This window comes from Rhineura floridana, chromosome 9 (assembly GCF_030035675.1).
Source record: "Rhineura floridana isolate rRhiFlo1 chromosome 9, rRhiFlo1.hap2, whole genome shotgun sequence".
Taxonomy (NCBI): Eukaryota; Metazoa; Chordata; class Lepidosauria; order Squamata; family Rhineuridae; genus Rhineura; species Rhineura floridana.
Genome location: NC_084488.1, coordinates 12,481,422 through 12,493,423, shown reverse-complemented (window position 1 = coordinate 12,493,423; position 12,002 = coordinate 12,481,422). Strand labels below are relative to the sequence as shown.

The 12,002-nt window shown below is 38.4% G+C and overlaps 1 protein-coding gene across 1 annotated transcript in view; it reads left to right on the top strand.

Annotated features, from left to right (window-relative positions):
* The window catches only part of DHX15 (DEAH-box helicase 15), a 96,516-nt gene that overhangs the window by 30,646 nt on the left and 53,868 nt on the right, over positions 1–12,002 (top strand). Inside the window, exons 4-6 of the mRNA XM_061585223.1 lie at positions 375–534; positions 1,074–1,292; positions 10,527–10,694. Coding sequence (XP_061441207.1) covers positions 375–534; positions 1,074–1,292; positions 10,527–10,694 — 547 coding nt within the window. The remainder of the gene's footprint in view (positions 1–374; positions 535–1,073; positions 1,293–10,526; positions 10,695–12,002) is intronic.

The window sequence follows — 12,002 nt, the reverse complement described above, 5'->3', positions numbered from 1 at the left end:
GTGCCACAACACTAAATTTCTGCTTCCTGCACGCATGTGTACTTGCACACACGCACAAATGGCAGTGATAAAAAGGGCTCTGTGTGGTATTCCTCTTTCCTACCACTGTCAAAGAAACAGACAAAAGCTGGGAATGACATTGTGCTTCCCCTAGCAGCCAGGCATGTCTTTCTGGAACCTCCGTCGTTAATGAATGACCAAGTGTAGAAGGGCAACATTGGCAAAAACATTGGATTGTGTACAGTTTAATACTTCAACTTCAGGAAGGAGCAGATGGGAGAAAGTTAAGAATATCATCTGAATGAAGTAAGGGAAGACGCAATTTATCTAAACGTTCCCTGTATCTGGAATTAAAATACTGGTTTCCTGTTCAGGTACATGACTGATGGTATGTTACTACGTGAAGCTATGAATGACCCTTTGCTGGAACGTTATGGAGTAATAATTCTTGACGAAGCCCATGAAAGAACACTGGCTACTGATATTTTGATGGGAGTTCTAAAAGAGGTTGTAAGGCAAAGATCTGATTTAAAGGTCAGTAGTATATATCAAATGTAGAATGTCGCAAAACATGTTTGTAGAAGATGTTGTCAATACTGATTGCTTTGCACACTGTTAAATAAGGTTTAAATTTTGTGTGTGTGGCTGAAATTTGTTCATAGTGGGAACTTTATAATCCATAATTATAAATTATGATTATAATGCCACCCTGGGCTCCTACTGGGAGGAGGGGCAGGATATAAATCTAATAAAAAATAAATAAAAAATGAAAAGCTTAGGTTTGTAATCTTAGCAACTTCTTTCTCCCACGAGCAACACCTCGGTCTTGTCAGGATTTAGTTTTATTATTATTATTATTATTATATTATGCTATATTGACAAATATGAGTACAATCCTGTGTGTATTTATACAGAAGCCTCAATGTGTTTCCCAAGTGACTCTACATAGGATTATAACCTAAACAAACAGCAATGTAACATTGTGACCATGTTGGATTTGATATTCAAATTGCATTTTAGTGTACTTGGTGGACCCAAGTTAAAAATAATGTGTTTGCCCTTTAATATTGTAGGTTATAGTTATGAGTGCCACTCTTGATGCTGGCAAGTTTCAAATTTATTTTGACAACTGTCCTCTCCTCACTATTCCTGGCCGTACACATCCTGTGGAGATCTTTTATACTCCAGAACCGGAAAGGGATTACCTTGAGGCAGCTATTCGTACAGTAATCCAGATTCATATGTGCGAAGAGGAGGAAGGAGATCTTCTACTTTTTCTCACTGGGCAAGAGGTATTTTTTTCATGATTCTTATAAGAATTGCAATTAGTCATATATGAAGTTTTTGAAGCATATTAAGAAAGTATTTTCTCTTACAAGTACCCAATTGCTTATTCTTCAACCGTGAGAGAATTTCATAAAAAAAAATTGGAGTGGATTACAGTTGAAACATACTAAATAGGTTAACAGTAGTCAAAATATAGACTAAGAAAAATACTGCTTGCTTTTGAAGGCGTATTTTCTTTCTTTGTATGGGTTTTGCATAACCTCATAATTGGTTTCTGCTCAGAACTTGATAAGCAAGAATGTTTCTTTTTTAAAAAAATGTTTCATTTGGAAAAGCTGCAGTTACCAGAATCATTAATGAACATTAAAAGAAGCTATATGTCAACATATTTCATGAGTGTAAGACACCCATTCGATTTGATGGTTCTGTGACAATCAGAAGAAAGCTTCTGCTAGCAGACTGGCTGTTGTGCTAGTGGAATGACTTTGTTACATATTGCCCCAAATAATTTTATGACTAATTAAAAAAATACTGCTTTAAAAAGGCAAGTAACAATGAGTATAGTAATAGCATCCCAAAAGTACATTCTGAATTAGAATGAACATCAGAGCAATTGAAAAAGATTTCTGTTGCTTGAAAAGTTTTTCCTGATTGTTTTCTTTAAACCTTAGTAGATGTGTGGTTTCAACAAAGAATAGTGTGTACCATTTCTGTTCAAATCAGGCTTCTAACTATACTCAACTATCTAATCTAGCTGCTGTAACAAATTATTCTCTTGTTCTTGAGACTTTTCAAGCATTATATCCTTTGTATATGCTAAAAGAAGATACAGAGAACACATAGGCAAAGAAAATGATGTTATGATCTGAACTTGGTGACTTGCCAAAAGTCCTGAACTACTGACAGCTAATACATATGAATATCATGTACATTAGGTTCTAAGCAGCACCAACATGAATCTGAAATAATGCTTTTGCATGTACTTAATTTGGAGGAAGTCAAAGACTATTTGAAAACAGTTTAAAATGGTTTTCTCTCTAACTGGTGGATATGGTATACCTTATTCCACTATTCTTCAGTAGTGATTTTCACATATTTTTGGTTACGACTTCCTTACAGTGCAGTGTCCAGCCCAGACCTTGTCATCGGGTTGCAGTTGGGGTCAGGAGAAAGTACCCCCTGAACATTGTTATAGTATTTGAGCTGGGGAGGGTGTTTAATAATTTTTAGAGTGGAGGAACCTTACTGTGCAAGCCAAGGTGGCCAAGGGTTTCTAGATTTTAAAACAACACACAAAAAGCTGCCACCACTTACAGCAGCGATGAAGCTACCCGAACCACCAGGCATCATTCTGTCCTAACTGCAGACAGAAAGCATCATTCCCGTCAGGCAATATCACGATGTAGGATTGTTCCAAGAGTCATTGTTGAGGGTGGGGAGATGACTGTCATCCTTGGCCAGTGGGACAGCCTTCTTTTCCTCTCTGCAATGTCTCTTGGAACAATTTCTATGTTATGACATAATATCTAAAACTCTCATAATTTGCCTCTGCAAGTCAACAGGTGTTCCCCTCTCTTCTGTGGTGGAATATTTGGCCCCACACCATTTTAAATTCCTTCTTCTTAATCTTTTGTTTTGCTTCTATCTTCCTGTAACAATAAATAATATTTTAAAAAGAGTCCTTTAACTGCCACCAGAATGTTCTCACTGCACTGTGAGGAAGTTGTATCTGAATTTTACTTCACTTTGCTTCATTGCCAACTCTAGAAATGACCTAATCTAGAAGTACCGGAGTGAGGCTTGCCTTTCCTGACCTGGTGTTTGACAAATATTGTCATGATACAGGAGTTCTCTGTTAAGAGAGAGATTCTTTATTTTTCTAAAACCATACCTTTCCCTGTTAGAAATTTGCTATCAGATGATTCAATTAAGTTTTACCATTTAAGAAAAGAGACAATGTTTAACTCTGTGTTAAATTTCCCTTTATATATATATCTTCATTTTTGTATCCAAAAATGGCCTGAAATGGGATTCCTACTTATTTCTGTTGCAACATATACCAGCTTAATATTTGAGAAATTTGTGAACCAGTGCTCAGTAGTGACTATCTGTAAAGCAGGATCATAGGATGAAATTTAAGTGCATTTATGCTTGACAAAATATCTGTAATCCCTATCCACAATCTTGGAATATTGATGGGTAAAAGCATCTTTATTGTGGCAGTTGCTGGGTGACTGTGATTCACTGAGTGTTTGTGGATAGAAGTGTTTATGCTGAGGTGTTCCTCCCCTACAGCTTCCATTAACTTAAGCCTCTTGCTGCATGCTGGTACATTGGAGCTGGGAGCAGTCACCAGTGTCCTTAGTCATTTGATTCAGCAGTATGGCTCCCCCAGTTAAAGAAGCTGTGCTCCTGTCTGCCTGGACATATGAAACAGCAATTCAATTGCTCTCTTCGTGTGAGGCGAGCTGTATGATTCTCTGTATATTCTATTCGTGCAAAAGAAGCTAAAGAGATAAAGAGCCTGGTGCATAGAACTCCCATGTCTCCCAACATTCCAGGAATGTGATTGCATAGTGGCTCTTAAACTCCTTGCAGAAGCTAATCCTGCCTTCCAGCACAAGGGGACAAGGTATAGAAGAGTTGTTATTACTGGGATTTGCATTCTGTATTAGTACTAGAGATATGAAGGCCCGGAAAAAACCTAGAAAAGTTCAGGAAAAAAAAGTTTTTCCCCATTTTTTTCCTGAAGCTTTTGTTTCTGTTTTTTCTGAAAAATTGGAAAAAAGAAGAAAAAATGGATTATGGAATGTTTTATTTTAGCATGATGAATAAAATGGACCCTGATAATCTTGACAACTATAGGCCGGTAGCAAATGTCCCATTCTTGGGCAAGGTTCTAGAGCGTGTGGTCGCTTGCCAACTCCAGGCTCTCTTGGATGAAACTGATTATCTGGATCCATTTCAATCGGGCTTTCGCCCGGGGTTTGGTACAGAAACGGCCTTGGTCGCCCTGTATGATGACCTCTGTCGGGAGAAAGACAGAGGGAGTGTAACTCTGTTGGTTCTCCTTGATCTCTCAGCGGCTTTTGATACCATCGACCATGGTATTCTTTTGGAGCGACTCTCGATTTGGGAGTTGGAGGCACTGCCTAGCAGTCGTCTCCAGAAGGTGGTGCTTGGGGAGCATTGCTCGAGTCCCTGGGTACTCCAGTATGGGGTCCCGCAGGGCTCAGTTCTGTCCCCCATGCTCTTTAATATCTATATGAAGCCTCTGGGCGAGGTCATTAGGAGATTTGGAGTGCGTTTCCAGCAATATGCTGATGATACGCAACTCTACTTCTCCTTTTCATCTTCTTCAGGTGAGGCTGTTGATGTATTAAACCGCTGCCTGGCCACGATAATGGACTGGATGAGAGCCAATAAACTGAAGCTCAATCCTGACAAGACTGAGATGCTGTTGGTTGGGGGGCTCTCTGCCCAGATGGCTGATGTCCGACCTGCCCTAGATGGGGTTACACTCCCCCTAAAGGAGCAGGTCCATAATTTGGGGATTTTATTAGATCCGCTCCTGTCACTTGAGGCTCAGGTAGCCTCGGTGGCACGGAATGTGTTCTACCAGCTTCGGCTGGTAGCCCAACTACGACCCTATCTGGACAGGGAGAATCTCGCCTCAGTTATCCATGCTCTGGTAACCTCTAGATTGGACTACTGTAATGCACTCTACGTAGGGCTACCTTTGAAGACGGTTCGGAAACTTCAGCTAGTGCAGAATGCTACGGCCAGAGTTCTTACTGGGACAAAGAAATTTGACCATATAACACCTATTCTGGCCCAACTGCACTGGCTACCAATATGTTTCCGGGCCAGATTCAAAGTGTTGGTTCTTACCTATAAAGCCTTAAACTGCATTGGACCGCAATACCTGGTGGAACGCCTCTCCCGCTATGTGCCTACCCGTTCGCTTCGCTCGACCTCGAAGGCTCTTCTCCGGGTCCCGACTCATAAGGAGGCCCGGAGAACGACAACTAGATCTAGAGCCTTCTCAGTGGTGGCCCCTGAATTATGGAATGCCCTCCCTGACGAGATACGCCTGGCGCCTTCTATCTTTTTGGCGCCAGGTAAAAACCTACCTCTTCGCCCAGGCATTTTAAATGCATATTAAGCTTAAACTTTGTAATTGAAATTCTTATTTTAATCTTTTAATCTTGTGCTTAACATGTTTTATAACTGTATAATGAAATTCACACTTGCTCGTATTTTAAACGTATTTTATTCTGTTGTACACCGCCCTGAGAGCTCAATGCTATAGGGCGGTCTAAAAATGTAATTAAATAAATAAATGTTTCATTGAATCTTGGTCCCCCCTTTTTCTCAGTTCTTTTTATGGGAATGGGTGCTTTATGTCTGCTTGACACTGTGGAGGACTAGTGGAGACATAAATAATTTTCTTTGTTATTAATGTTCATGGTTTCTTCTGTTTTTTTAAATTGTTTTTTGCCTGCTCCTTATAAACTGGCAAAATGAAAGAGGTTCCTTACAGTTCAGGTGTTCCTTACAGTTCAGGAGCTTGTAGCTCCATTTGTTACAAAAAAAGGTAAAAATTTTAAAAAGTAAATTCAATTTGTAAAAATTGTTTGAATACAATGTACTTTTAATATACCAAATGTGATAATTTTATGCCAAACCGACTTGTACATAATTATATTTGATGTTTCTGAAGTAACAAGGTGACAATCTGTAAAAAGTGCTAATATTGCATTTTTTCAATTTTTCCAAAAACATTTTTCCGACCCCCCTCCCCCAATGGTTTTTTTCTTGGCTTCAAAATTTCTGGAAATGTTACATCTCTAATTAGTACTTCCTTCGTTAATGTACTATTGCCTTATTCCAAGTTCTGCAGGGCTACAAATGTAGTTGCTGAAGATGTTCTTGCTCTGTTGTAGCCATTTCTTTTTGGTTAGACGGCTGTGCTCAGCTTCATATAGAAGATCAGAAGGAATGAGTGTGTCACTAGATCTTGTCATGTGTTGCAATGGTTCCTGACTTTACTGTGCTGTAGATACATGGTGAAAAGTAGCACTAGCTTTTGATGCCCTGAAGTTGCCCATGGAATAAATTTGGCTAAGGCCCTGATTTGGAACAATATCTGTAAATATGCTGTTCTGTGTCTAAGAATCACATTCCTTTTCCCTTGTCAAATGGAACAGATTTATCTAATCTAACCCAGAGAGTTAGCTCTGTGACTGTAAAAATAACTTTCAAAATAACAGACTATGTTCTGAAGGTCATGTCACAACCTGGGGATCCAAGAGTATACCTTTATTTTGTATAGACTACTGATTTTTGAATTAACAGACAGGATTGCTCTTATGTGCTACTAATAAAAAGAAAAGCTTGTCACTACTCTGTACGTAACGTTAGCTTTTCCACTTCAAACTTGTAAGTGTGCAGTTGCCTCACTAGTGAAACAATGTAAGTGTGTATGTGGGAAGAGACTTTCACAAAGACAGGTTAAAATTTATTACCTTTTAAAAAAAATTGTATGTGACTCGTAGCAGGACAAGAAAAATCATGAAAAACAACTACAGTAAAGGCAAAGCAGAACCTGAGGAATAAATCTTTTTGCAAAAACGTGTAGAAAATGAATTGGTCATTCAGCTTATGCACTGCTCTTCAATGTAAACTGCAAGAGAGATGGAAGTAACTAAGATTTCTTTAGTTGCTTTAAATTGCCTAGCAAATGAATTGCTTTGCATATTGCATGCTTGTGTACTCGTTATAACCAGACACATATGCAAACTATTTCAGTTGTCCAAATGTTGAGTTGCATTTACTGATTTTTCAGTTGAGAACCTGTACTGACACAGTAGTCCTAAATATGTTTAGGACTAACACTAATGTGTTCTGACGGTTATCTAATGTATTCTTGCTGCAGCTGAAGACAAAAGACATTTTGTCTTTTGAAACCCTAACTACTTTTCCATCTTTGATGGAGTTGAAACCAAGGAATTGCATATACGCTTCATGATAATTAGTTCTCCATAGGTTTTATGGTCGATTTAGAGGTTAGAAGAGTCTGATTGCTATTATAAAAGGTAACCTTTAGCCCAGATACTCTTAATCTTTTTATTATTTTCCTATATAGATATTCTTTTATGTTATGATTGTCATGTGGGAAGACAACTGAAAAAACTCTGAATTAAAATTTGGCTGCTTCTGCATGCAGCGTAGCTGGTACTGTGTACTTGACTTGAGCCAAAAAAAATCTCATAGGATGAAGAGATAGGGAAAGCACCATTAGATGCCGTGTATCTGCTGCTAGATTACACATACTCTTTTTAGTCAACTCTTACTACTAGTCCATTGATTCTTAAATTGCCGCAGCCACATGGCAGGCTGATTGAAAGACCTATGGGTGGCAGCCATAACATGAAACAGTTTTCCACAACGTCAGTTGCTCACATGGATAGTGGCTTTGACGACATTCAAAGACTTCAGAGAAATTTGCTCTTCAGCATGTTCTTTTGGGAGGTCAGTGAGACAAGAGCTTTGGACCCCTGCACTGGAGGTTAGGAATCATTACTCTAGTTTCACTAGTTGATGCCTATTAGGGAGCTTTTGGAGCAACATTTTACACCAGGATATATGTACCCAAATGTATGAATGAATGTCAGTTGTGAAAGGCTATATTTGTGTATTTGCGGCGTGTCCCTTTAAAATGTGGAATTGGGCGTACTGTCTTTCTGTTTCCATGACTATTTTACGTGCTGGGGTGTATACCCAAGTCCAAAATGTTGCATTAGAAGCTGCTCTTGGTTAGCTAAATCGCTTTGGTGAAATGAATCTGAACAAAATCGTAAATTATTTTTGGAATGTCTGCCAGAGCTCTCCTAGTGAGAAACTCCCATTTAGCTACATTTTTTAAAAAAACTCCTTTCCTAATGTAGTGTGTTTTTCTTGCTTTGAGTGTTTAAAATGTCATTTACACTTACCCAGTATAGTGGATATTGCCTACTTTCACTGTTGGAAGCTTTGGGCTGCTATCGATTGGTGCCGCATGTATATCTGGCGTACACAGTCCAGCATGTATGTCTGTGGGCATGTAATAATATAAATTACTTCAAGGGTGGAAATGCACGGGACTTCCTCAGCCTTTCTTTCCACAGTTGAAGTCCAGGAACAGGAAATTTTGCAGGAGCTGGTCAGCTGAGTGCAGACGCTGCTCAGGAAGAAAAGACAGCTGAGCAAAATACTTTCCTTCCATTCTCCTTGGGGAGACAACACTTCGGCTCATTGGTGTGCCCAGAAGAAACAAATATCTTAAGAGCCTGTCATTGTTGCTTAGCAACCTTTCTTGGAAGTGCAGAGAACCTTGTATAGTAGCTTAGGTGGCCCTGTTTCCACTCTCTGCAGTGGAAGAAAGCTTCTTGTTCATAGTTACGCTTGCTATTCCAACAGCGGTTTTGCTCTTTTCTGCAGCAGAGATGGCAGGACCCAACCCTGTCAAAAACAGAGGTCAGACCAAGCCACCTCAGTTACTGTTTCCCAGTAGATTCCTTAGCTATCCAGACAAGCTAACTGTAGAACCACACTCTGATTCCTGCACATATTTGGGGAACTGAACTACTGAAAGGTCAAGTAGTCATTAGCCATACAGAAACTATTCCCCTCCCCATTTTGAAGCCATAGTTTGTGTTCTTTCAGCCTTGTTTAATTTTGGCTTCTATAGGCTTTACAAATCTACCTTGGCATGTTCCATATTCTAAAATGGAAAGTGCAGATTCTTCTGTTTTAATATTGAAAGTATTGAACTTGGTATTTCATCACAGGTAGAGTTTTGAGTTCACAAAGCAATCTTAACCACATTGTCTGTGATGCATTTGAACGAATGTTGTCACAGTATGCATGCACTTTAATTATAACAGACAATATAGCCGTTATGAGTATAAGCAGTAAGTACTAGAATACATGGCTTATCTGTAGCAGATTACTGCGAGGCTAACAAACTTCTTATGCTACTCTGTTAGATATCATAAATCTATTGGGTTTTGGTTTGACCTGTTTTGAAATGTTTTTTCTTACATAACTAGAAAGTTGTCTGAACTTTTTAAAACAACCAAAAAGCTACCTAAATCATAGGTTAAAGCATTCAGTATATTTTTCTTTCTTTCTGTTTTAGTAGACCAGTAGGGGGCATGCTAATCCAGATAAAAGTATTTAACCTTTTTATATGTAAATCATTTTTGTAAGAAGATACTTCATATTAAGAAACTTACTAAAAAAAGCCCACCCCTTTTTGATTTGAAAAAGAGATAATGCTCTTCCCTGCCCATAATAATGAGGGTGTGTTTTGCTTCGTAGATTGCAAATTTTTCATAACTATAAAGTGATCAGTAGGTGGTGTGATTCTAGACTATTGAATAGAACAGGAGACAAAAGATAGTGACATCTTCATTAAAATTTTGATTGGCAAATAAGTGGTAGGATCATAATTTCTGTACAACCTTCGCATATAAAGTGCTTTATGGTTCATGCCCCACTACATCTTACTTTTATTCTTATTTAAGAACAACTACAACTGTTCAACTTTTTCATCCATTTTAGTATTAGTAATAATGTGACAGATCAAGTTGTTCTGTAGTTCTTGAGACTGTTGCTCTTAGGTTGTTAAGAAATGCCTTAAGGGTCAAATTCCCTGCAGACTTTTACTTAAGAAGATGCAAAAAATAATTTCAGTAGAGTTCTGAGGTCTGTCATAAGCTGTTATAACTTGAACTGAGAGGAATCTGCTTCTTGAGCATCTATGTTTATACTGTAAAGGTGTTTGTTCTCATTAGATACAATGAAGCAAATCTTCCATATAATTGCATTAGTGATACGTGACATTAAAGCTTAATTGGCTTATTTAAAATATCTTGCACATCAATTTCTTTTAGATTCTGAAAATTGAAAAGGTCATGAGTGCAGTTTAATATTCCTGGGTGAGAGATTTCAATTTTAGTACAATTTGTAGAGAATTAATTAGGAAATACGACTAAAAGAAAAAGGGTGTTGAATGCAAATAAGGTTGTTATGCTCATTGGAATAAAGAATATGAGGCATCTTGGCCTGCTATAGAAGTCCCTTTGAAGATTCAACAAGTGTCAAATTAGGTTAAAAATAACCTGTTTTGTAGCAAGATTATTTTTAAAAGTCTTCATAGGCATTAAATGGGAAAAAAACTTTTGTCTGTGTAGGAAATAGATGAAGCCTGTAAGAGGATAAAGCGTGAAATCGATGATCTAGGCCCTGAAGTTGGTGACATTAAAATCATTCCATTATATTCTACACTTCCGCCACAGCAGCAGCAGAGAATTTTTGAGCCTCCCCCTCCAAAAAAACCAAATGGTGCAATAGGACGAAAGGTAAGTTTATTCATGCTGCTATCCTGTACCCACTTGCCTGGGACTAAGTCCCATTGAAATCTGTGGGATTTATTTCTGAGTAGACATAGGATTGCACGGTACAGCATTTTCTGTTTTGGCATATATTGCAGTAATAAAGTTGCTCTGTATCACAAAGGAACTGAACTTGAACTTCACATATTAAAACTGCTGATATTTGGGAAATGTGACTCTGTTCTCATTCTCTTCTCTCACCATTTGTGTCCCTCCAGTTGTATGTTATAGAGGTTTTTAGGGTACTGTGGTGTTCAAATGAGAGCCAGTGTGGTGTAGTGATTAGAGTGCTGGACTATGACCTGGGAGACCAGGGTTTGAATCCCCACAGCCATGAAGCTCCCTGGGTGACCTTGGGCCAGTCACTGCCTCTCAGCCTCAGAGGGAGGCAATGGTAAAACCACCTCTGAATTCTGCTTACCATGAAAACCCTATTCACCGGGTCGCCATAAGTCGGGATCGACTTGAAGGCAGTCCATAAGTAAGGTGTTCAAATATAGTTGATTTCTACATCTGCCATTTTTTCCATATGGAAAAAAAGGACATTCAGATTTCTCCTGAATGAATCATGTTTAATTTTAAAAATAAAGAAATTAATGGACTTAATTTTTAATCATTAATTTATTAACATTAAATTCATGATTTAAATGTTTTTGTTATGAAATTGAGTTTTTTAATTAGTTTAAATAGTGGGAAAAGGTGAAGCTTAGTGAGTTGACGTTGATATTGGATTTTACTGTTTGAGAACTGGATTGTTGTGTTATTTCTCAAACTGAAGTCATGGCACTATGTGGAGCCAAAGGAGCCTTGTGGATGATTTGCTAGACTCGTACACTTGTGAATTAATGCATCATAATGAGGCTTTAAGTTCCATATAGGAATGAAGTCAGAATTAAGGATTCAAAACTCAACATTTCTTTAACATGAGCGATCTAAATTGTGATCTAGAATAAAGATATGTGATGTCCAGATCTCTGAGCAGTCTCCTTTCAGAACTTTACTTTGTCCTCCTGGCTTGAGCTCTTGATTAGAAAGAACTTTGTGTGGGGCTGGAGATAGCTACTAACAGTGGTCACAGCTATAATTCTGCCCACATCAGTATGCCTCAAGTTCTTATGCAGCACTGGATTGAGGGAGAGGTCTTCCTGAAGATTAGGTATGCTTATGTGGGCTCTTCAAGCCTGGATTGTGTTTGGAGTCCTTGATCTCAATGCATGATTTAACTGTGTCACGTAATAGGGCATGTTACTGTTGAAAGTGGCATAGAATAATGGT